At 40.6% G+C, this 27280-nt stretch overlaps 1 protein-coding gene across 1 annotated transcript in view; it reads right to left on the reverse strand.

Annotated features, from left to right (window-relative positions):
- Window positions 1-27280, reverse strand: part of ASCC3 (activating signal cointegrator 1 complex subunit 3) — a 281982-nt gene that overhangs the window by 234240 nt on the left and 20462 nt on the right. The window contains exons 4-8 of the mRNA XM_038761176.1: window positions 18734-19308; window positions 8959-9079; window positions 4008-4215; window positions 3112-3253; window positions 1305-1430 (exon numbers count right to left, since the gene is read on the reverse strand). Of these exons, the coding sequence (XP_038617104.1) occupies window positions 1305-1430; window positions 3112-3253; window positions 4008-4215; window positions 8959-9079; window positions 18734-19308 (1172 nt within the window). The remainder of the gene's footprint in view (window positions 1-1304; window positions 1431-3111; window positions 3254-4007; window positions 4216-8958; window positions 9080-18733; window positions 19309-27280) is intronic.

The raw sequence follows: 27280 nt of genomic DNA on the forward strand, positions 1-27280 counted from the left end.
TGTAAATGTATACTGAGGCTGGGAACAGATTTTACAAATTGCATAAATAAAGAATTGCACATATCGTTAAATGAAAACCAAAGCCTTTCCACACTAAAATGCTATATGCACCGAGTCTATCAATGAAAACACTAGGAATTTTTCTGGGATAGAACGCTCAAACCATTTAACAATACCAGCTTCATTCAAACACAGAAAGTTTGGCTGGAAAGGGGAAGAATATCATTCCAATCAAAACTCTAGGTATGATTTAAGATGACAGGGCAATTTCTACCATCTGAAATTTAGCCAGGAAAGAGAGAATAAAGCTGAGATGGATCTCCATTTGCCTGAAAATACAGAAAGCACCGCTGGCGACCTCAGTTTAAAAGGTGGATCTCCCCAGCGACACCCTGTCCGCTAGAATCCCTGCTCAGTCTGGTACCTACTAGAGAGTCAACAATAACATGGGCTGAATTCAGAAATTTGACCTTTCTGTAACATCTGGATTTTCCTTGGGAGTTCTTCACTCCATCTATACTTTATGAACTCTGACAGAATTATCATCCAAGGCAATATAGCTCCAGACAGACAATCAGTTTACTTGTCAAAAATCATCAACGGGGTTAGGATTATGCAGCTCTCACTAGATTTGGCATTCCTCCTAGTGCGGGAGTGAGCAAAATATGGACCTGGGGTCACACCTGGCTCACTAACTTGTCCTCTCTTGTCCACAACCATACCCAGTAAAAGTAATGATGCATAATATCACTGTACCTGAGAATGAAAAACTATTCCTCTCATGTGCAGTATGTGTGATATTTTATGGTTTCTTTATAAAAGTTTTACACAGTCTATATACCATTTTCCAGATAGATCTTTTAAGGGCCAAGAATTTTGTGTGGCCCCTCAACAGTTTACTAGATCTTGGCAAATGGCTCTTTGGCTCAAATGATAACCTACTCCATTGTTATGTTCCATGTCCTTAACTAACCCAATTCATTGACAAGTTGGTGTTTGTTAGTCTGATTGAGAGTCAGTTGTCTCACTGCTCTAAAATAACTCTGCAGATATGGATCATTTATTGGGTGGGGTGGGTAAAGTCAGCAAGAAGTGACCACAGGCCCTGCAATTCAGGACTACAGGAAATGGGCATGAAAAGCATCAGAAATAATAACTAGGGGTCTCCTTCTCCCCTTCCCAAAATCTCAACAGGCATTTCAAGCACTGATTGGGAATTCCTCAAATACCATCATCGTCATCATTGATTTAGCCAAGGAATAAAGAACAAATCACCAGTTAATAATCCTTTAAAATGGTCTCACCTCATCTAAGTCTTTGATGTAAACTGGCTTCTCCTCAAAGCCCACAGGCATTGGCTCACTGTGGGGAATTTTTACTTCTTCATACATTTTATTGTTCTCCCTTTGAATTCCTTCTGGTAAAAGCATCTATAAGAAAAAAAAAATCATCAAAACCTGACACCCAAAAACCAGAAACATGGCAAAAGGAAAACTCAAGACTGTAGGCTGAATGATTCTCCCTGTCTAGAATGTAAGTTCTTTGTGGGCAAAGTCTATCAAGTCTTTTGCAGCATATTCTCCGATGTTCTTAGTTCAGTGACTCAGCATGTAATATGCACATAATTAATACCATTACCATTAAAACTGACTGATTGATTCCTCTGACTCATTTGGTGTTTATGAAAATCTGATATGGTAAGACTTTTTAAAATTTTATGATTCAATTTGGCCAATTAATTTGCCAAAGAAATAAAGCCCACAAGAAAAGCGGCACGGTATAGCAAAAAGAGCACAGGACTGGGCGGAGGAAACCCAGCTACTAATCTGAACTCTTCCACTAGACTGCTGTGAGACCTTGGGCAAACCACCTAATTCAACTGGACCTCAGTTTCCTCATCTATAAAATGGGGATAATATCTGTTCTCCTTTCCTCAGATTTAGAGCCCCATGTGGGAGTGGAACTGCATTTCTTCTGATTATCTTGCAATCCACCCCTTTGCTTAGCACAATCATGTGGCCAATAGTAACAACTTAATAAATACCATGATAAGTATTTTTTTTAAAGGAAGCATATATTTCAAAATTCACAAACTTCTCAAGAGCACATGGGCCATAAAACGCATCAGGACAAGTAGGAGAGCACTTTGGGAGAAATACAACCACTTTCAGTAGACTGAAGCGTCACGAACCCACTGATGTGATGAGATCACGAAGGCTCTTGCGAACAAAAATGTTTGGTTTGTGACCCCAGAGAGGTGATCTGGTGGGGGTGTTCACTTCTAGCTACAAGTCACTTCAGACCAAGAACCCCAGAAGGTTCACGATCTCAAAAGTAGGGAAAGAGGGCATCCTACCTCTACTTTACAGATGAGAAACTGAGGCCTTGAGCAGATAAGTAACTTGCCCACGGTCACACAGCACCACAGTGGGAGGGCTCCTAATTCCCAGTCCTAGGCCTTGCCCACGAGGTCATGCTGTTTCCCCCACACTCTATTGCTTTGGTCATGTGTAAGGGAAAGTTTGTGTGTGCACCACGGGCACGCATAGCATCCCAACAGATGCACATAGCTGGTTGGGGTTATTCTCTCCCCTAGCCCAAACCCACACAGGCCGGGTCACCGGGGGTCCTACCCAAACACGGCTGGACGGTACAGTTAGAGAAGCAGCGTGGCCTAGTGGATAATGGGAGTCAGAAAGACCTGGGTTCTAATCCCGGCTCTGCCACTTGTCTGCTGTGTGACCTTGGGTAAGTCATTTCACTTCTCTGTGCCTCCGTTACCTCATCTGTAAAATGAGGATTAAGACTGTGACCCCTGCATGGGACAGGGACTGTATCCAACCTGATTAACTTGCATCTATCCCAGTGCTTAGTACTGTGCCTGGCACAGAGTAAGCATTTAAGTATTATTATTATTATTGTTATTGTTACAGTACACTGTTCCACCCACTGAAACAAGGCGCTGCACTGGAAAACACTCATAGCCAGCTGCCCAAGCACAATTTAGTGCAATGCACCAACACACTGTGAGGAACAAATAAAAAACAAAAAACCCAACCCTCTGCATATTGTTTACTGGGATGAATGTACTGTTCAAAAAAGGTCATGCACCTTTGCACCACCGATGAATGCTGATGTTTTCATGGCTTCAGCCTGGGAATCATAAACATGGGGATAATGAATTTTTTCAAAGTCCATCTCTCTCTGTCTGCCCAGAACCGGTACGCTTCGGGCATTCAAAAGTGCCTGTTCTCTGCAAACCAAAAAAATAACAGAAGCATTTCAAAAATTACACTTTGCAACAGACTGAACATAATAGGGCAAAATCACTGTGATAATTATTAGAGAGTCTTTTATGCCACAAGGAGAGAAATTGAACAATAAAGGCATTCCAAGGGAGGCTCACTATGCAATTCTGAAAATGTGTGAGCAGCCTAATGTGAACAGACAGAAAATTTTTAGGCACTATTTTTAGATAGTACTAAGCCAATATGCACAAAACAATTTTCTTATTTATAGTCTTGTTTTCCCAACTCTGAGGCACAGGACAATGTATACATCACACTTTACGGGTCTCTACTTAAGAAGCCTTCTGTGCTGTGATTTCTCAGTTCCTTCTGCTCCCCTCTACTTCTACACGACAACAAGGAAAACAGTACTCATTAATCTCAGGGGAAGAAAAAAGGTGCAATACGTTTAGTAGCAACTTCATAAATCTTAAGCTTGGTGGTGTGCACACAGCAGCGAAGGAAGATAGCTTGCCACTATAATCTGCATCTCCAACCCACGCGGGTGCAGCCACAAAGATTCTAATTAAGCAGATCACTGCTTTCTTATCCTAGAAAATTAGGTTTCCTTCCAAAAAACATTCTACCCTTGTAATGAAACGTGACTGGAAGTCAGAATTGTCTAAATCACCAAAGCTGAACTAAAAGAAAATAAGGGATGATGACACACTCAAGTAGCAATTGCAGCACAGACATTTTTCAACTTTGAGCGTTTATTACCTTTGCATCCGCAGCTCCTTGGGATCAAAGCCCATTAGTCCTTCTCCCAAAACTTCTCCATCTTCTCCCGCTCGTTTCTCTCGCCGAGCAATTCGTTTTTCTTCTCGGCGATATTGCTTCATCAACTGCTTTTCTTGTTCAGACTGAATAGTGACTTGACAGCCATAGTTAGGTTTAGAATTCTCCCCAGAAATTTTCTTACACTGGTCTACAAAGAAGGAAAAAAACGTGCATACCATACAGCAAATGCTGGCCTTAACCGAGTTACTGAGTTTAAAATGAATGAGGGCCATTTGATTTTCAATCTACTGTATTATAATTAGAAGGGCTGAGTATGAAAATAAATTTAATTATACCTTTAGAAGTTCATCACATTGCAGAGCACCATTTTTATGGTATAAATTAAGCATTTACTATGTACCAGGCACTGTACCAAGCGCTGGGGTAGATACAAGCTAATCAGATTGAACACAGTCTATGTCATTCATTCATTCAGTCACATTTATTGAGCTCTTACTGTGTGCAGAGCACTGTACTAAGTGCGCTTGGGGAGTACAAATCAGCAACCACTTGGGACTCAAAGTTTTAATCTCCATTTTACAGATGAGGTAGCTGAAGCACAGAGAAGTGAAGTGACTTGTCCAAGGTCACACAGCAGACAAGTGGCAGAGCCAGGATTAGAACCCAGGTCCTTCTGACACCCAGGCCTGTACTCTATCCAGTAGGCCAGGCTGCTTCCACATATTGAAATTTTGATATAGAATACTGACTTTTTTTGGTGAAACAATAGGGTTTCTAAACAGAGACAACAGCTTTAACCTTCAGAACTACCTGTATTTCAACCCACTTCTTCCAGGAGGCAATCCCCAAATACATTCCACTAACCCTGGTCATGTCATCCCAACATCCATTCTTAGTACCGATAAACAGGCAGCCACCCTTAGCACTTACAGATACACCTATTTATATGCAGAAATTCCTCTGCTATAACGCCAATCTCTAAGCATCTTATGCATGTGCTAGTAAAAACGAATGTGACAAATTTTGTGAACAGCACATTAAATACTGGCTTCATAATTGGCTTCTTGAAGGAATCTGACTAGGAAAAAAATGTGTAAATTTTTCCAACTAGCATAAAACACAGGAAAAGATATGAAAAAGAAGCAAAAAGAGAAGCGTGACTGTTTCATTAATGGATGCCTGAGACCCAAATCAGAGTGCTTATTGGAATACTGTAAGACTGACTGGAGAGGTTAAAAAAGGATCATGTTGTGAAAACAGCCAGTGCTTAAGTATATGCTTGCACTGATGGGCTCAGATTGATTACAGACACTGACTGGCACAAAGAGATTAGTTTCTTTAACAACCACCCCAGTGTAAATTTTCCTGCAGGATGTTGGAATGGAAAAGCTTTTATTCTTTTAGAATCCAGATATGGCCCAAACAAATCTAAGGGAAAACAAAACACCAAACGCTCAAAATACTCTCCCTTGATAGCAGTTGCTCGATTTCCGATTCTGAATTTCCATCTTCACATCAGACTTAAAAACGGAATTGAATTCTCAACTTCCTTGACCTGACAAAGGGCCCAAATCCCCAACCAAGGTGGGTAGGGAGCAGGGAGTGGGAGGGAAAAGATAATTTCACACCGTCTTTGGTGTCACACAGGGGACAAGGAAGAGCATGATCCCAACACTCCAGACGTCTCCCCTAATCCCCAATTTCATGCACGACCATTTTGGGTGAGAGGTGGAATGTTGCCTGCCCATAGCAGCATGATAAAGAACCACCCACTATTTCCAACATGTCCCTTAAAAAGCATTAGAACGGCATCTCCGAGACCCATGGCTTTAAGAGACCCCGAGACCCCTTATCCCTGGGTAATCACAGGTAATAGGGTGGTGACCTTTGGGAGCCTGTGTCTGGGGGGTAAGGGGTCTTGAGGAGAAGGCCATGGCCTAAGTTCTTGTGCTTTCCGTTCTGGGGGACCCTGCAACAGGACTTGAACAGCACTCCAAAACAGTGACCCCGACACCAAATGTCCCTGGAATTCTGAGCTGGTCCTGGGAGCCAATCCAGCCCCTTGCATCAGACATCTGGAGGTCAAAATAGTCTAACTCAACCTCAATGGCCTCATGTGAGTCCACAGTCCCTGGAAAATGTCCTGAAGAGCCATCTGATATAGTGACTGACCAGATAAAGGATCCAATCACTGCTGGAACAGCTATTTAATGACTGTGGGCAGGCATGAACACTGCTTTGTCCCCTGAGTTGACAGCCAGGGTATGCTGAAAAGCTGGGGATCAGTAAAAGCTCTCCAGGGGATTAGTAAATTTCCAGGACAGAACGGACCTCAGTATCTCTAACTTGCTGGTGCCTCACTTCACACCCACTAAATATGGCTGAATCAAAATGTGTAGGAGGGAGCATAGGAGGAGGAGCGAAAAGAAAGGGACAGTAAAAACGATGGTGAGCCAACCAACTCTCCAGCTGAAGCATGTAAGAACGAGGTAAGTGAAAATAGAAAAACATTTTAAGGAAGGAGAACAGAGGTGGGAACCGTAAGATTATAAATTGAGAAAACTATTTTTGCATGTAAAGCACCTAAAAAAGGGGTTAAGAGAGGATTAAGGGCTGAGAGCCACCTCGTCACAGAGTTATTCAAGTCTTCAAAAGACCTAGACTGGGTAGCATGTCAGAGTTGTGATTTAGGTAGATGGACTCCCATTTAGAGATTGAATCCTTTTCAGAATACGATCAAAAGAAGGATCCGCTCTCAACCAACAAAACTTCTGGGAAACCATAACCCAATCTATGCTGCAGGTCCTATTCTGTACATTTACTCTCCTACCCTCTCATCCTAGAATGCAGGTTGGCAACACAATCATCCTGATCAATCTCGGTCGAAACGTTTAGTCAATGCATCGGCCCAGAAAGGTTCATGTCCTTCCAAGTGGATGAATTTTGTTACTTGAGTCCCATTCCAAGAGTCCCATGCCAGTCCATGTTTGTTTTCACTTTATCCAGGCTTCATTGTAGCAGGCACATTACTCAATTGGCCATGTCTAATTTGATAATACTGTATCTACCCCGGGCATTTAGTAAGCACTTAATAAATACCACAGTTAATGTCACCTAAGAATGGGAGAGCTTTTAAGGCTCAGAGCTCAAATAATAATAATAATAATGGCATTTATTAAGCACTTACTATGTGCAAAGCACACCTTTGTCAGAAGAAGCAGAGAAAAAATGGGAGAAAGGACCAGGCTGGGGAGACTAGAAAGCCATTTTTAGAGCAGTGGGACTGAGTGCATTTAAGAGCCTGCTAAAAATGTAGTATTTTTTTATAGGTTACAAAGTGTCATACTGTTGAGCTACTACAGTAGACTTTCAGGAATAAGAAACCCCAGTGATGGGAATATGGTGGGTGCATTTTTCCATAGTGACTCTGCCAGGCAACACAAATTCATCCTTTACAGTTTATGGGAAAACATGGGAACCTGGATTTGTCTGAAGATCCATTAACAAATTAGTACTACTGCAGGCTACATGGACTTATGTTTTAAAAAGTAGCCTAGCAAGTGGCAAGACGTGCAGTAAAAAAGGAAGAAAAGAAGCAATGACCAAAAGTTTGGCACTTATCAAACCCTTAGAAGTAGACCCTGATTTAAAATATGTTCAAGGTAAAGTCAAACAATACACATTTTGATGGAACTCTTTAAAATTAATTTATAATGTCCACATACACATGAAACTCCTCAAGGTTCAAGCTTCCCATATGGAGCAGAGAAATGAAGTAGGTAATTCACAGCGGAAAGTCACAGACCCTACATTTTCACCTGTGCTCTGACAGGGGCAATATCTAAACCCTAAAAACTATTAGAAACACAGACAGTGTATGGAGAAGGAAATGGAGAGAGGATCCCTGGATCCTATTTCTTACTTGCAAAATCATTCCCAAGGATTTGCAGCTGAGGAACTCAGTATTTCCAATGCAGTGTCCTTCCTGACTCTCTTGAGATACTCTTATGGGCTTGGCAGTGTGATTTCTGAGGCAGTTAACCATGTGTGCTGGATGATCACTGGGATAAGGCAGTGTCCAGAATTGTATGGTGGGGAAAAAGGGAGGGGAGGGGAACCGATAAGATACAAGACTCAATTTCTGCCTTCAAAGAGCTGATAAAGGCCTGGTGGAGCCTGGACCAGTACCAGATATGCATAAGAAGAATCCCAAAAATCAATGAGCAGACACAGAAAAGCACTGATCCTCAACAATTAGAATGTGTGAATAAAATCTGTAGGTAGAAATAGACAGTAGAGAGTGAGAGGATGGCCAGCATCCAGACATCTTAATGAACCATGCCAAATACAGCGGTGTGCACGAGAGGGCAGATGGGTTATGCCCGTACCCAGATCACTTGTAATCAATTTACCAGTCCACAAAAATTTACTGAATGTTCCCAGGTTTCATACTTCTGGACTGTACAAGGCCTTCGTACTATAAATTAATGTACATCATTTCATTCCAAATAAGGTTAACTGGACATTCAGCATACCCCGTGTCTTGATTCCCCAACTGAGCATAATGCTACTGACTTTGGGTATGTCCCCCCGTGACAGGGACTATGTTCAACTGATTAACTTTTATCTACCCCTATGTTTAATCCAGTGCTCGACACACAGTAAGCATGTACACACAGCAGCATTAAAATCATTATTATTCTTTCTTTAAAACCAGGCAGAGTGCCAAACATTAAAATATGCTGCCTTTTTAAAAAATGATGCTTTCAGGGAATTATAACAGTAGCACTGCAACTGTAGTAATTTCAAATTAAAATGGTTTCCTCGAGGACAATGACTGGTTTAGATTAAATTCCCACTACAATCAATCAATAAATCAACAGTATTTATTGAGCACTTACTGTGTGCAGAGCATTGTAGAGTTTCTTACCTTGCAAGCCCTGAAGCTTGTGGTCATTTGGTGAAGAAAGGAATCGATCCACAATTGTAACTCTATTTTGGAGGAGTTTCTCTATAAGTTCAAGTCCCTCGGGTCCTAACAGTTCAAATAACTGCAAGTGAAAAACAAGCACGCAAAAATTAGTATTATTTTCCTGGGGTGGAAGTCAGAAAACTTTTTTCAAGTGAATATTATCAGTCAGCTTATACTAGCAAATGTGAGGAGGATTATGGGCCCCAAATTAAAAGGCAGTTTAGGAGGAAGAACTGGAATTCATACCCCTGTTCATTCACTCCTTTTATTTTCTTAAGACACTCAGCTTTACCTTTCAATATAAAACCCCTGGGACGCTTTTTGATCAGCTTTACTTCTATAATTTTCCCCTTAGTCATCCACTTTGGACCTCTGTTCCATCAGTGTATCCAAACCCATCTTGCATCTGCTGATATTTTTTCTGGCACAACTCCTTTGGGAGCAAATTCTATTGTTCACCTGCTGGGTGAAGAAGTGTTAGCCTTTTATTCAGAGTATACCACTTTCATGCTTCCTTGAGAGCTCCCTGATGCTATGGGATTTGGTAAATACAAATTTTGTTTGCCTTGGAACAAGTAAGCTTTCCATTTCTGTTGACTGAATCAAACATAAAAAATAAAAAATAAAAAACCTGACAAGATGGTCAAAATGTTGGGAAATACCCTTTCCACAGCAATGAATGGACTCAAGGTAAATAGAAAATACTCCTTAGTAATGGTACACATTTTAAGCGTTGGCACAACAGTCTTCATAGCTTATTCCACATGTAATCTAATTGAAATCTCTGAAAAGGTAAGAGCAAATAGACTAAACATGGATTTTATACAAGATACCATTCAGCACAAGCCACAGTAAAACCCAACTACGGTTGTGTGAATAGATTTTTTAAATCTTTACTTCTAAACAAACGGTAAGATATGCAACAAAAATCCTCCCCAACTTCAGATAGAAATCCATATTTAACTCTCAAAGCTCACCTGATAAGAAGTGCTAACTGGTCTGAAAAGTTTTAACCTAAACATCTCAAAGACCTAACAATAATATCATAGGCTGGTTGTGTTATTAGTCATAAATAGTCAGCCAGGGTCTGAACTTCAGTAGAGAAGACTTCAAAAATAGGGAGCTTACTGAATTAAGTCCTTCCTCTCTCTCAGACCAACATGATTAGCTTGTGCTTAGAACACAATTATTTAGGGTAGATGAGCTTCGGACCTAGTGCTTAGAACAGCGCTGGCACATAGTAAGTGCTCAATAAACGCCATCATCATCAGACCGCAGTTCTCATCTTCAAATTCTTTCTGAGATCACATCTCCTCCAGGAAGTCTTCCTGACTAATCTACAATCTGCCCACTTTATATCCTCCAACTGCCACTTTGGCCTTTCCACACCACCTGATAACTAGGGCTTAATAATTTCCAGATAGGAGAAAGAAGAATGTATACGAGCTAATGCTATGCTCAGAAGTGCTTCCGTGAATACATGGTACCACTCCCAAAATGGAGCTCACACCACCGAATGTTAGACAAAAGACTCAAAGAACAATGAGAATAAACAATTGAACAGTAGCATATGCCCAACTGAGTTTTAAATACAAAATACCAATAAAATGCCATAAAAACTGTACACATTCTATGCATACAAGCACCTCTCCACAAGCCTAGTGACTTGGAAAAAGCCCAACTCAAGGCCACCGCGGTGATGGAACAAACTGCAATCACTATTCAGACTCTTGTGGTCCTTTTCCATAGCTTTGTTTGATCAATTAAGCAGATTTGTTTCTAAAACTGCAAATTTTTCACCTTGCACTCAATCAGCTTTCTGGCTCCTACTTTACCTGCTGATCTCCCACTACAACTACACCATGCTAGCCTTTCAGTAAATAGGGAAGCTGAAGTTATAATGAGCAACTCTTCATATGATTGGCATAAAACTCTTGGAAATGAAACTCAAAGCTGAACAGCTTTCAAATCCTTTAGACATTAGTGTTTGCTGTTCAGCACAGTGGGCAGATTGTAGATTGTGGGTTCAGGAAGAGAGCAAACAAATCAGCATCACAATTAAACCTCACAGACCCATTTTTCTCATGGCTTCTTATTTTTTGTATTTTATTTTTACTCCATTTAATTTCCAAAGAGACCAGGTCCAAATTCAGAATATTTTGGGTTGTTTTTTTTTTCATCTAAAGCAGAAATAACTAAGGGTGAGGACATTAGTCATTTGGCTCCTTTCATTTGTTTCCTGGGATCATTTCATAAGAATTTTATTGATATATGTCCAAGTTCAGTAATCACAAAATGATTGAATTTAACCTTCTTTTTGAGGTGAAGAGGCCATAAACCCCCCCAAAGGATATTAAATTTTATAAAAAGGGATGTGATAACATGAGCCTTAGTTGGGAAAGAAAAACAGAAAAATTTAGGTAAAATCAAGAAGCAGCCAGATGCTGGTCAAAAAACAATTTGTATAAGAGGTCCAAGTGAAAGGTGTAAGAATTGCATTATCAGTATGCTGCCTCAGTGAGAGAATTCTTCGAGAGCAAAAAGCTCTGTTTTGCCAGTATACACTTTTGGTTATATATATGGCTTCCCTGGGGCAGGCTGATACATCACCTTAGTTTTCTTTGGAAGGGTGATTTAGCCTATTTGCAGATTACAATGATGACAAGAAAACAAGCTGGAATACTTCAAAGGGCTACTTTCCCTTCTAGATTTTTAAATAAAAGTTAATTTTTATGAGATAATATATAGTTATTTGTGGGTGTATATCTGAAGTGTGATGTAGAATTGCACATTAAGAATGTGGAATAATTCAGCAAACAATCATGCTTGTGCAACCGTATTTTATTGTAATCATACAAAATACAACACATCATGCAGGCAGCACTGCTTCCATTATTCTTCATTTGCCTCATGGCACAAAGTAAGTTTAAATATTCACACTCACAAAATTAAATTCTTGAACAGCTTAAGAATAGGGGCATGAGCATTACGACCACCCTTACTTTTGTTTCAGAAAAATGTGTACTCGACTGCAGTGACATTGTAGGAAACGAGATAAATGATTTTTCAGACTAACTAATGCACATTATTTACAGGTGCTTAATTTCAGCAGACCAATTTAATAAAGCTGAAACCAAGGTCACTTTACAACTTAATTAAGACAACTTGCAATGTGAGTACTATTTATTCCCTCTATACTATAATGAATCGGAGGGACCGTAAATAAAGGTAAAGCTAGGTACATTAGTTCATTTAAAAAGCTCACTCTACATTTTCCTTAGTGGTACAACAATATTAATTGACAAGTTTCCTGATCCTCAGATGGAACATATGCTGATTTCAATTGGCTCCGAAAAGGAAACACTTAATTTGCAGCCAGTTTAGTGGAGGGCATTTTTCAATATGCATAAACCTGCCTTACTAAGACATTTAAGGCATTAAATAATATAGAAAACAACTTTTAAAAAATGATAGCTAGGAATGCTGTTTTTTAAAACTTGATAGGTGAACTTTTGAAACCCACATTTATCTCTCTACATTTTCAGCCCAAAATGCTTTCCACTGTGGTTTTTTATTCATGGGCAAAAAAATAAATTGTATATTATATTTATCTTATAATATTTAGAGTCCTAATTTTAGCTTTCATTAGATATAATAGTTATAAACCTTATATTACTTCTTAAAAAAGAGATGGGCAACACATATTGACCAGTTTCAGATATAGCCTCTTTCATTAATTTAGTCAACAAAACCTGAAAAATCACTTGTGAGAGGAATTACAAGTAGCAAATCGGTAAGAAAATTCTAAAAACTTCAAAAAAAGGAGACCCTACAGTTATGAGCTGTAACCTTATAAAGAAAGGCCTACATTTAGGACAATGAAAAAAATGTGAGGATGGTGGGTAGCATAACTTGAGAAAAATCCAAGACAGGGAAGCAAGGAAAGGGCTGGGGAAAACAGCAAAAAGCAGGTTAAGATGGTGAAGGTAGATGGAAACATCAGTAGTAACGTGAATGTCCGAAAATAAATGACAAGCTCCAAACACAGAGATGTCTAGCCAAACGTTGGGGGTACAGAAATAAGGGTACTTGGGAATGACAAATTTTCAACTTTTGATCAACTCTAGCTTAATCAAATACCCTTCTAGACTGTAATCTCATTGTGGGCAGGGAACGTGTTAAGTTGTACTCTCCCAAGTGCTTAGTACATGCTCTGTACACAGTAGGCACTCAATAAATACAATTGAAATACAATTTACGATTGAAATACAGAAATGCGATAAATACCCCAACCCTCTGTTTCCCATTTATAAAATGGGAATAAAATATCCTCTGAAACTGTGAATCCACAGAAGACACATATTGGTCTGACTATCTTGTATCTACCGCAGTGGTTAGCACAATATTTGGCACAGTAAGTGCTTAATAAGTACCATGATTATTCTCTTGAATTGCATCAATTGGTTAAGTGGAATTAAAACGAAAATAAAATGAACTTTTCTGCTTTCTTCTTTACCTACCTCTGCAAAGATTATAAAATCACAGAGCTGGTAAGGCTCTTAAGGACGAAGGTCAATCCCCAAATTCCATGGCTCATCTAAACCAGCTCTATTCACCTATGCACTTGAAATTCATCCCACCCCCACAACAGTTTTATACATATCCATTTTCCCGGTCTATAATTTATTTCAGTGTTTGTTTCCTCTTACAGACTGAAAACTCCTTGAGGGAAGGGATAGCATCTACCAACTCTATTGTATTATACTTACCCCCAAGCACCCAGTACATTGCCCAGCACACAGGAAGTACTCAATAAATACTCGAGGCTATCCTTACGGTTGCCAGTCCTCACAGAGCAATTCCCACATAGCCCATATTTGGGAGGCGAGAGAGAGAACCAGAAGGAAAATTTCTAAGAGTGATGACCCAAAACTTCAGTTTCTGTGGATGGTTGAGGAGGATTGTGCCCGATACTTTTACACTAGTCAATTTCTCTGTGCCTCAGTTTCCTCATCTATAAAATGGAGATTCAATACCTGCCCGCCCTCCTACTTTGACTGTGAGCCTTATGTGGGACAAGGACTGAGTCAAACCGGATCAACATGTATCTACTCCAGTGCTTAAAGCTGTGCTTTACCCATATTAAGCCCTTCACAAATATCATGATGGCAATTATTATTATAGTCCTCCTCTGCAGGGAAAAGAGACCTGTCAGTATACATCTACTTTTCATTCCCTTTGTGGATGGTCACCAAATCAAGGTATTTGTTTCTGCATAATGCTTCCAATTCTACCAGTGATATAAATCTCTCCATCCTTTCCCCTTCCACTTTCAGAACCCCTACCCACATTTATGGTGGCAAATTCCATACACTAAGGATTCACACTTGATATGTGGATGTTTCTTCATTTCTGAGCTTGTTGGCCTAGACGCTGATCCTCACTGTTTCATCATTGTCAATTTGTGGGCAGGGAATGTGTTTGTTTCACTGTTGTACTGTACTCTCCCAAGTGTTTAGTACAGTGCTCTGCGCTCCAGAAACACTCAAATGTGATTGATTATCTAACTTATGAACTAGCATAACACTGAAATTACCTATCGTTTTTGTTCCTGACCAGTATATAAAATAGAAAGAGAGAAGTGGAGTTACCTGAAAAGGTTAGGTAAGGCTAACATTTTAGGAAAAAATATGGAAGGAGTTGAAACATGAAGAAGAGTCACATCTGATTTGTATTTTTAAACCGAGACAGAATTCAATTCTGAAGTTGAAGAGTATTACTGACCTGGGTAACCTTCTCAAGCAGGGTAGTTGCTTTTCCTATTAACGGTTAACGGAAGAAAGGAGATGGGAGAAAGCAACCCAATTTGAACCACAGAGCTGAGAGAACATCTATTCACGTTAACCTGTTTAACGTCCCTGTCATTCTGGTAAGAAGGAGTAGGCCTGTTAACATTTCCCCACAGTCCACCAGCAGATGGAAATGATCAAATATACCAGGCTAATGGATAGTCATATCATCATTTCTGACTCAGGCTTCACCATCTCCAAGAATCTTTCAACAAATGCCAACCAGGGTCACCCAGAAGCACTCTCCATCCCACGCATCTTGTGATATTCGCTCTGTGGGCACCATACTCTCTTTCCAGCATTGGATGGGAGTTTGGCGGGGGCGGGAGGGTTAGGGCTAGGGGTGCAAATGAGCACTAACCAAATAAAATCCTTCTCTAGAGGCTTACTGAAGTAATCACCTGCTCTGCCTTATTCCTGAGGCCCCTTTTGTATCAGAAATGGATGTGGAGCAGTGGACAGCTATGTGCTGAGGAGTCCCATCTGCACAAAGCCATGACTCTCTGCCAGCAGCAAATGTCAAACTGCAAATTCTATAATGAAAGAGGCTCATCTGCACAAAAGCCAAGTCCAATCTTAGAAACCAGCCTCAAGATACTCTTGTCCTAACTGGGCAGTTTGGACACTAACTCCATGAGCATTTACACCAGTCCAGTACTAGACCACAGCCACCACTCCTAAGGGCAGCTGAGAAGGGAACAATGTACAGTATACTTCTCTACCCTTCAACTAACACAGGTCAAAAAAAACCCAAACAAACAAAAAAAATAATCCCAAAACACTGTCCTTTGTTTACATACACACCACTATGCTGCAAGCTTCTGTTCCTTTCATACCTATTGCTTCCCTAAGAGTATGTTGCCAAAATTTGCTGTTAAGCTTTTCAACAAAGAATTTATGGCTCACTCTGGATAACAAAGAGTAACTAAAGACAATCACAAATATTTGCAGTGTATATACATCATTTATAAAGCATCAAATACACATGTTGCCCTAGACGGCTGCATCTTTAATTACTAAATACACTGTATTTGCTGAACCACAACTTCATTTGCATTTTTTAACTGGCTCCCCTTTCACATGCATATTTTAAGGAGTAATAAGACCTGGAGTTCTGACCCTCTCATTAGGATCAATGCCATATTTCTAGACTGAAATTTCATTGCGGACAGGAAACATGTCTGCTAGCTTTGTTGTGGTATACTCTCCCAAGAGCTTAATACAGTGGTCTGCCCATAGTAAATGCTCAATAAATTCATTCATTCATTCAATCAGCCCCACTGATTGATTGATCTGCTTCGAACTACTTCCAAAGTGAGGCATAAAGGCTTGAATACACAAGATAGAGAAGGTTTGCAAACTATGGATCGTACACTGAAGGCCTCACCAACTTATGTCATATTCAAGAAACCAGGTAAGAGAGAAAATAATGCACTTCATTTATATTGTGATTCTTGTGGGATAGGGACTATGCCTGATCTAAATAACTTGCATTTATTCCAGTTCTTAGCACATAATACATACCACAACTAAGTAGCAGAGTTAGAGAGACAATACGCTCTGGTGGAAAAAGCAAGGGCTTGGGAGTGAGGGCACCCAAATTTGAATCCCAGGTCTGCTTCTAACCTACTGGGTAACCTTCATCAAGTCTCAACCTCTTTGGGGCTTAACCTGATTATATTCTATCTACCCCAGCTCTTAGAACAGTGCTTGACACCAAGTAAGCACTTAAATGCCATCATTATTACTATTATTAGTTTCTATTGTGGGACAGGGTGAGACTCTCATCTCACAACTTTGCACCAACCTAGCGCTTCACTCATAGAAAACACTTAAAAGCCATAATTGTGATTCCATAATGATGATAATGCAGAGGCATGGCCTTAGCCCCAACATACCTCTGATGTGTAGTAATACTAAAAATAAGTAGGAAAAGGGCAAGCCTTGGAAAATAAACAGCTCTTGAGGACATCAGTCTTTCAAAGCCATATACATTGACTAATGGTATTAGCGCCAGTGTGGTCTGTCCAAAAACACATCTATGATATTCCTTCTCATTTGTAAGAGGGACGGGTATCTACATTCAGAGACAAGAAGCCCTGATAAGAGCAACCAGGGAAAGTTTTAACACCGCAAAGCCACCAGTCTTTCCCTTCATGTACTGCCCCCCAACAGAAAGTTACCAAATGGCAAGAGAAATTTCTTCAGTTAATTTAACACTCCCATTCTCCAAAAAAAAAAAAAAAAAAGAAACCTAGTTATTCTTTTAAACACCCTCAAGCTATTCAAATTCAGTCATCAGCATTACAGAACCACTAAACCACATTATATCTAGCCTGGTACAGAGATGCCCCCCCTCTCTGGGTCGCACCTGGAGAGTTTCCAGTACTCTACCACACTATTCATTCAATCGTATTTATTTAGCGCTTACTATGTGCAAAGCACTATACTAAGCGCTTGGAAAGTACAATTCAGCAACAGATAGAGACAGTCCCTACCCAACAACAGGCTCACAGTCTAGAAGGGAGGGAGAGTCAAGCAGAGGCATACCCATTCCATTACTAGCTTGGGCAGTGGAAGGCATTCTGCTACAAGTCAAAATTCACCTGTGCAGAGCAGCAGTGGCATTGGGAGAGTGTCGAGGGCAGACACTCAAGTTTACTGCACAGAAGGAAGCAATGGTAAACTAGTTCCATCTGTATTTTTAACCAAGAAAACTCTATGAATACACTACCAGAACAATTGCAGAGAGAGGTGGGGCGTTCTGGGAGAGATGTGTCCATGGAATCGCTATGGGTCGGAGACAACTCGACAGCATAAGACAAGCAAGTACAGAGATGCTTCCATTTGGATTCAAATCTAAACATTTACGGGGAGAAAAACTTGTTGCTCTTACTTCTCTAGAAATGTTTTTAAAGGCACCTCTTCTGCTTCAATTTAAGAGCTTAAAATCAGCAGTCACTTTAAATAAAGGCAAGGTCAAGAAGCAACAGGGAAAGAGTGTAAGTTTCAGGCAGAGAAATCTTTGCTTTGAAACAACTCCCATAAGACCCAAAGGTATTTGGAGTGCTTTCAAGATTAACAGGTTTTTTAAAATGCTCCTCACAGCAGCCCAGGAACGCACAAGCACTTGATATTTGCTGGAGATGAGTGTTTAACAACAAAATGCAGGGAGGCAAAACAGAACGGTGAATGGTAAGCATAGGGAAAGCCTTGCCAATTCCTAGATTCAAGGGGGTTGTGGTTAATTTCCAGAATATAAGATCACTAAAGAGTAATGAGAGAACAATAACAATTCCTAATTTTATGGGTCAGATGTCCGTACTGATAAGCATCAGTGTTCCTCCACACATCCTTCGGAAAGCACTGGGCTACGTAGACCATTATTCTGACCCATATTGCATCACTTATGATCTTCTGGTGGGTATCAAGATGCAAACAACATTTAGCACAGGAGATTTGATGGCAATTATGCATTGGAATGTGTGGGCTTTTGGGGGTGGGGTGTTTTGAGGGTTTTTATGGTATTCATTAATCGCTTACTTTGTGCTAGGCACTGCACTCAGTGCTGGGGTAAATACAAGCAAATCAGGTTTGGATACTGTCCACATCCCACATGGGGCTCACAGTCTTAATCCCCGTTTTACAGATGGGGTAACCGGCACAGAGAAGTGAAGTGACATGCCCAAGGTCACACAGCAGACAAGTAGCAGAGCCAGAATTAGAACCTTCTGACTCCAAGTCCCATATTCTATCTGCTAAGCCATGGGGCTTCTCTGCTTCTCCCTGTGATAACACAATGTAAAGGGGTGAACTCATGAGACAGATGAGGCTATAACAACCCTACTATTTCACCAAGACAGAACCTCAGTCTCCTACTGTACCTCATTCTGAAGTTCATCGCCACTCCTCACGGATGCAAGCATATCGTACAAAGTGCAGCAGAGATCTTCCGGGCTCGGTGCTTCCGCAGTTCCCTTCAAAGTTTCCTTCAAATACTTCTCAACTTCGCACCACAGATAGGAAGTATTTGTTTTTTCCTCGGGCTTGAGATCTGACGTGTAACTACCTTGGAAATGTTCCAAGTGGTTATTCAGAAACTTCTTATAGTCCAGGCTTATCATTTTCTGGGTATCCACATCGCCGTTCATTGGCAGCTCCTCACAGTGATCCAGTTCGTGCATGTCAAATGAAAACACTATGTTCTTACCGAAGAATCCTCCGTCACCATTCTTCTCTTTGGCCAGTTGTACAAAGGCTGCGAGATGTTCTTCCTCAAAGTGCGAAGCAATCCGACCCGTGGCATCGCAAGCAGCGGTTGCAGATGACGATGGAAAGGGACCAAACATCTGCTTGATGGCCTTTGTCTCATTGTGACCGACGCAATCCTTCATGTGAAACGTCTTGAAGAGGAAAGCAGCGCCACTTTCGATTGCTTCTTGCCCATTGTCCGTTCCAACTGTTCAAACACAGATGAGGCCAGGTTAGAGTCACTCTAGCATGGAAGCTACCTGAGTTCCTTAGAAAAAGACAAATCTACACGAGTAAACTAAAATCTTTAACTAAAATCGTACAATTAATACTGGTCTAAGCTCCTGATCTTTACTCTCCAAGGTGTTCAATCCAGTGCTCTCAAACCAGTAGGTGCTTAATAAACTCCATTAACAGAATACTCTTTCAAAGTCATTACAAATAACAAGTGAAACTTCAAAATTATACTATTATCATTATTATTATGTTATGTGCCAAGCAGTGTTCTAAGCGCTGGGGTTCATCAGGCACCTGTCGTACATGGGGCTCACATAAGAAAACAGAGGGAGTAGGATTTAATCCCCATTTTACACTTCTTACCATTGGCTTTAAACCACATCATCTTAGTCCCTCCTATTATTCCTCATTAATTTCTTACTGCAGCCCAGCCTGCCACGCTTTGCTCCTCAAACAGTAGCTTTCTCACTGTGCCTCACTCTTGTCTCTCGTGCTGCCAACCTCTTTCCCATCTCCTCACTCCGTATGCGACAGACCACCATTTTCCCCACCTTCAAAGCCCTATTAGAATCACATCTCCTGCAAGAGGCCTTCCCCAATTAAATCATGCCCCCATCTCTCTTTTGCATCATGCATGCACTTAGATCTGTACCCTTTAAGCAGCTGTTTTTCCACTCTACCCTTATGTACATATCTGTAATTCTGTCTCCCCCGTCTAGACTATAAGCTCCTTGTGGGTAGGGAACATGTCTACCAACTCCACTTTATTGTACTCTCACAAGCTCTTAGTATACTGTTGTGCAGAAACTAAGCAATCAATAAACACTACTGATTGATTGAACTCATCTAGCCATCTGCTCCTTGTTCCCCTAGGAAGAGTTGGTGGGGTACCTGCCCCTAGTTTCTGGCAGTTATCACTGTCGAGGTCTATGTTAAAAAGAAAAGCCTAAAATGAGTGAGTTTTTTTCTGCTTAGCATACATTCAACATTACTTTTCAGTCAATGCTAGTTTTTCCTCATTTATTTGTGTCTCCGCAGACATAGATACTTTTTGTGGGCCAAAAGAGTTGATGCAACTGGTTTTCTAGAAAAGATGGTATAACCTTCATATTTTTCTATACTTGATCATCAAAAAAAAAAATTGCATTTCGGGTCAGAGATATTCTTGGATAATGCAAAAATCTAGCTATTGCACTACTGCTGCTTTCATATGTCAGTGTCAGGTAGCTCAGGATGCAATATGAACAAAGAAGGGACGTGATGTTTGATTCTGCTGAGAATGCTCAAAACCAAGCCTCTGGCTTTTTGGTAAGGTGGTTGTGTGTCTTTCTGTGTGTACACATATACAGTTAAACTTTAAAGTAGAATTTTAGTGCTGGGACAGCTAATCACTTCACCACCAGAACATAAAATTAGATCAAAAATCATTCCCCATCCCTGTTTATGATATCATATCAATCGTATTTATTGAGCGCTTACTATGTGCAGAGCACTGTACTAAGCGCTTGGGAAGTACAAATTGGCAACATATAGAGACAGTCCCTACCCAACAGTGGGCTCACCCCCCAAAATTGGAGCAAATATCCTGAGCCCCAAACTTGCAAATGCAAAAAATCTATGGTTTCCAGCACAAACATGATATGAAATTCATTCTGCTGTACGAAGGCAACCTGCAGCATATTCCCCCTTCTCAGATGTCTTCTCAAAAAAAAAAAAAACCAAAACCAAACAAAAAACAAAAAGAACCAGCAAAAAAACAACAACAAAGCATTACTCACTGCAAGTGTGGCCCAACACAAAATGTACATATTCTCAGGGGTTCTTTTTCCAGGCACAAATTCTCTTTCTCGATGGATTTAATTTTCACAGACTCTACTCTGTGTAAATGTGTGCTATAAACATTGCATTAAGATGTGTGAAATATTACTGGGGGAGGGGGCTCAATGCCTGAAAGCAAACAGCCTCCATTTCAATACTCGGTATTCAACAGCACCACAGACAAAAAGTGATGTTCAATTCAGGCATTAGACCTCTCAAATTTGGAAAGCTCTTGTCCAGTGGGCACATCACACATGAGCTCGGAATTACCAATGCCCTCTTCCACTTAACCAAATACACTGGAATTGCTCACTCCAAGATAATTAAAATCAGGAATCAACACTTTCCTCGTGTGTCTCAGGGAGTGTGTGCCGGCCTCTGGCAGAGAACGAGACAAAGACGCCCATTTCTCGGTTGCCAATTGGACTTATGGGGTTCTAGCGATGCCGTGGGCTCCCCTACCACCCTCATCCGACCACTCCTACCACTAGTGGCCTGGGAAAACCAAGGGACTGAGAAAGAAATGTCTTTTCAAGTATCATGAAACAGAGAGAAAAATGCAAGCAGTACAAGGGACTGTAAACAGTAAACCAAACAGCCCAGCAAAGGACAATGCTTTTGTGTGCAGGAAGGTTCAACAAGATCAGTTCTGTAGCAGCTTTTACTACTTCTTCAGAGGCATCAGTCTGTCAGTAGTATCAAGTTAGAGTGAGCTGAAATGAGTTGAAGACATTTGATACATATTTGTTCACAAAACCACAAATCAACTGATTAATCAATCAACTGTGTTAGAGTGCTCCCTGTTTGCAGAGCACTGTACTAAGCACTTGGATGATTACAATATAACAGAGTTCGTAGACACATTCCCTGCCTACAATGAGTTTATGGTCTTAGAAGATTAATTCCCCCTGAAGTTCCATCGATAGGTAAATCAATCCATCAATCAATCAATCGTATTTATTGAGTGCTTACTATGTGCAGAGCACTGTACTAAGCCCTTGGGAAGTACAAATTGGCAACACATAGAGACAGTCCCTACCCAACAGTGGGCTCACAGTCTAAAAGGGGGAGACAGAGAACAGAACCAAACATACCAACAAAATAAAATAAATAGGATAGAAATGTACAAGTAAAATAAATAAATAAATTAATTAATAGGGTAATAAATATGTACAACCATATATACATATATACAGGTGCTGTGGGGAAGGGAAGGAGGTAAGATGGGGGGATGGAGAGGTAAAGAGCAGCAACTGTAGTAATCTAGCTTTTGCCTCCAAATGAAAACGGCAATGAGCTCAAAAACAGTTGGGAACTGTGCCTAGGATTCAAAATTTTTAAAAGAAAAATAAATCCAAATCCAACATAAAAAGCCTTAAGTGGAAAAAAAGCAGCAATGCAGTGAAAGAGAAGAATGCTTCCCCCAGCCCCCAAATGGATGGGTCATGATTCAAAGCTGAAAAACTCCACATAGTATGTTGAAAAATCCTCAGAGAAACACCAAATTGTCAGGCCAAGGCAAGGAGTAGTGATAACCAGTACTGAAGCTACTTTACTAGGTGCCATGGAGGCTTTCAGGTGCTTATCAAAACAGCCTGAAGGAGTGTGCATTTCTCTAGTCAAGACTCCACGATAAATGACATAAATCACCTGGCATGGTCCAAGCAGTTGGGTTCCGACAGCCTCCAGCCAACTGTTCTTTTTTAAAAAGGAGAAATAATAGAGACGGCAATTGGAAAAGAGATCTAGAAGAGCAATGTATCTACAAAGTTTCAAGGCTGAGCGCCAAGGAGGGAAAATAGTCTCCAAGATGCTATCATTTCTGTTATCACTGCCCTCATCTATAAAGTGATTCCCTTGCCAATTCCTCTGTCCAAACAGATTTCCGATCTCCTTTTTTCTATATGAATCCACATGTCTGTCTAGGAAGGAGAAAGAGTTATGTGTGGTTCAACAAGACAGTAGTGAAGTACATGCAGGTGGGGGCCTTCAGATGCTATTCAGAGACTGTGAGCCCGTTGTTGGGTAGGGACCTCTCTATATGTTGCCAACTTGTACTTCGCAAGCGCTTAGTACAGTGCTCTGCACACAGTAAGCGCTCAATAAATATGACAATGAAAAGCAGTGTGGCCCAGTGGATATAGCACCGGCCGGGGGGTCAGAAGGCCCTGGGTCCTGATCCCAACTCTGCCACTTGTCTGCTGTGTGACCTTGGGCAAGTCACTTAACTTCTCTATGCCTCATACCTCTCATCTGTAAAATGTAGATTGACTCTGAGCCCCATGTGGATACGAACTATGCCCAAAGTGATTAAATTGTATCTACCCCAGTGCTTAGTACAGTGCCTGGCATATAGTAAGCCCTTAATAAAGACATTTAAAAGAATGGAATGAGAATTGTACCTTAAATCAAACAAGTCGTATATCAAAGGTACAATGTACAATTTTATAAATGAGAAATTGGTTCCTCATTCAAGGTTGGATGCCCCTTTTAAAAAAAAAAAAAAATTACCCAGAAGAGTATGCCTGTAAACAGCTTGTGTATATATATACACAAGCTGTTTACAGGCATACTCTTCTGGGTAATTTTTTTTATATACACATATATATATATAGATAGATACATACATACATACACACACATACATAAAATTAGCCCACTGTTGGGTAGGGACTGTCTCTATATGTTGCCAACTTGTACTTCCCAAGCACTTAGTACAGTGCTCTGCACACAATAAGCGCTCAATAAATACGATTGATTGATTAATACATATTTAACACATATTTATTACTCTATTTATTTATTTATTTATTTTACTTGTACATTTCTATCCTACTTATTTTATTTTGTTGGTATGTTTGGTTCTGTTCTCTGTCTCCCCCTTTTAGACTGTGAGCCCACTGTTGGGTAGGGACTGTCTCTATGTGATGCCAATTTGTACTTCCCAAGCGCTTAGTACAGTGCTCTGCACATAGTAAGCGCTCAATAAAATACGATTGATTGATTGATTGATTGATTGATTAATTACGAACCTACACTGGGAGACCATACACGTTACTAAGTGAGGTTGTGGAATTTCATACTGTGGAAAGTCAGGAAAACCAATTTTGTAGTACTTTGCTCTTCAAATATCTGAGTATTTTTATATCTTCAAATGTAAGCTCGTCCTTTAGACTGTAAGCTCGTTATGGGCAGAGAATGTGTCTATTGTTATACTGTACTTTCCCAAGCACTTAGTACAGTGCTTTGCCCACAGTAAGTGCTCAATACATACAACTAATATATTTTAGTGGTAGGACCTTTCCACACTCAGCCAGTCCTTGATGACTAACATTTCTACATTTGACTGTTTTAGCTTTATAAACCATCGGTTTTAACTGCGCAACAGCAGCTTCCTTTCCGGCACTGGCTTCGAAAATGCACATGGTGGTGGAGTGGGCACATAAAAGCCAAAGGGAACAATTGTTAAAAACCGTTGTGACGGCGAGAGAATGTGGGAATAACGTAAAGAGGGTGGAGGGATTGCTTGATTGTCAAGTGGAGTCCTTAGAGGGTCAACACATCCATTTCACTTCCAATGAAGCTGTGGAACTTCTCTAACATCCATGCTATCATAAATGTTTGGGATCACAGGAGAGGAGTCAACAACATATATAGTCTCATTCTAAGCATCCTGCTTTTACTCCAACCCTTGAAAAGAATTAATAATAATAATGATGATGGCATTTATTAAGAGCTTACTATGTGCAAAGCACTCTTCTAAGCGCTGGGGAGGTTACAAGGTGATCAGGTTGTCCCACGGGGGATTTACAGTCTTCATCCCCATTTTCCAGATGAGGTAACTGAGGCCCAGAGAAATTAAGTGACTTGCACAGTCACACAGCTGACAATTGGCGGAGCAGGGATTAGAACCCATGACCTCTGACTCCCAAGCCCGGCCTCTTTCCACGGAGCCACGCTGCTTCTCAAATTATGTAAGGGAGAGAAATGAAAGCTGAAGACCACTCAGAGACCATTAAAGCCCCATCATTTGGGGCTTGATTTTAGTCCAGGGCTCATATGTATGCTTTAAAATGATCAAATTGTTTCATTTTCCTAGGCCAATGTTTATTCATTACTTTCCTGCAATATTCATTCCAATGTAGACCTAACTCAGCAGGGAGCTACTATACTTCTGGCTCCAATCACAACACAATCCTCATTAATTAACAAATCTACTTTCCAGAAGTTAAACCCCCAACAAATGTCTAAAATAAGCTCTAAAAATATACAAGTTTTCTACAGTAAAACCATATTTTTACATATTGCCAAGGAAATAAGCCATATACTTAAGCCACAGACTTAGCAAATTTACAGAGTGAAATTAATACAAGCCAGGGAGGGCTAAGGACAAAATAAATGAAAATTAAAACATAAACAGAAAAACAATGTGCCTGCTTCACTTAAACCCGTTTACCTGCCCAAAATAAATTCTAGGAAATAATATGCTTTCTTATTTGTGGATTGATTATTTGTGGAAGATGGGATCTCCTGAAAAGCGAAACAGATTTCCTCAAGAAGCATTACTATGATTATTAATAATAGTGATGATAATTGCAATATTTGTTAAGCACTTACTATGTGCCAGACACTGTACTAAGTCCTAGGGTGGATACACATATATCGGGCTGGACACAGTACCTAACTGACATGGGGCTCAGTCTCAATCCCTATTTTACCCACAAAGGAATTGAGGCCCAGAGAAGTGAAGTGATTTGCCCAAGGTCACACAGCAGACAAGTGGCGAAGCTGGGATTAGACTACTGGTCCTTCTGCATCCCAAGCCCCTGCTTGATCCATTACACCATGCTGCTTCTAATTCTCCATTTAGCATTCTCCATTTAGCCATGAAAACATTGCTAGCTTACTTAAATTCTGCTCTGTTCCACTATACCTCCAGCTTGAATGCCTATTTACATAACGGGACTGTGTCCTCAGAAAAACCCTATAAAGGACAAGGCAAGTGGAAAAGATAAGAGCGGAGACACCTCCAGATTGTTGCAAATTACACCTGCTCTTTGTGGCTCAATTTCCCCATCTGTGCAATAGAAATAACACTTGCCTCCTCTCTCAAAACAGGCTTCTGAGGATTTAACATTGATTTATATTGAAATCTGTGCTCTTGTCAGGAATTCAAAACGCTGTAACGGTCATTGAAACGGTCCACGCACCCAAAGCGTGCTTGGCATTGAGCTGAAAGACATCGCTGAGAAGCAGCATGGGGTGGTGGACACAAGCAGAAGCCTCCAAGTCAGAAAGAACTGGGTTCTAATCCCAATTCTGCCACTTGTCACTTGGGCAAGTCACTTAACTTCTCTGTGCCTTAGTTACCCCATCTGTGAAATGGGGATTCAACACCTGTTTTTCCTCCTACTCAGACTGAGTCCTGTGGGAAAGAGACTGTGTCTAACATATCTTACATGTTCCCCAGATCTTAGAATGGTGTTCTGTTTTGGGGTTTTTTTTTATTGGTGGGGGGTTCTTGTTAAGCACTTACTATATGCCAGGCACTGTACTAAGTGGTTGGGTAGATACCACTAATCAGGTTGTGGGGCTCATAGTCTTAATCCCCAAACTAAGTGCTTAACAAGTACCACAAGTATTATTACTAAACAGGAAGACTGAGTCTCTGGTGATGCAAGCTCTAACCCCAGTTCTACCCCAACCGGCTGTGTGACCCTGAATGAGTCACTTACTCTGAGCCTCAGTTTCCCTCATCTGTACAATAGGGATATAGTACCCTACTCCTTGACTAGTTCCTGTCCCACACGATGTCTTATCTGATTATCCATATCTAACCCAGCCTTTAGCACAGTGCTGTGGCACACAGGAAGTCCTTAAAAAATTATGAAAGTAAATGAATTTTAAAAACTAGACTGGGCCATGGGGAGTTAGGAATATTTTTAATTATTCATTCTCTTGGGACCTCTGTTTGTGGCCACCTTACTTAAGGCAAGGGAGAGAAGCAGCATGGCTCAATGGAAAGAGCCCAGGCTTTGAAGTAGGAGGTCATGGGTTCCAATCCCAGCTCTGCCAACTGTCAGTAGTGTAACTTTGGGCAAGTCACTTCACTTCTCTGGGCCTCA

Source organism: Tachyglossus aculeatus, chromosome 19, assembly GCF_015852505.1.
Source record: "Tachyglossus aculeatus isolate mTacAcu1 chromosome 19, mTacAcu1.pri, whole genome shotgun sequence".
NCBI classification, from domain to species: Eukaryota; Metazoa; Chordata; class Mammalia; order Monotremata; family Tachyglossidae; genus Tachyglossus; species Tachyglossus aculeatus.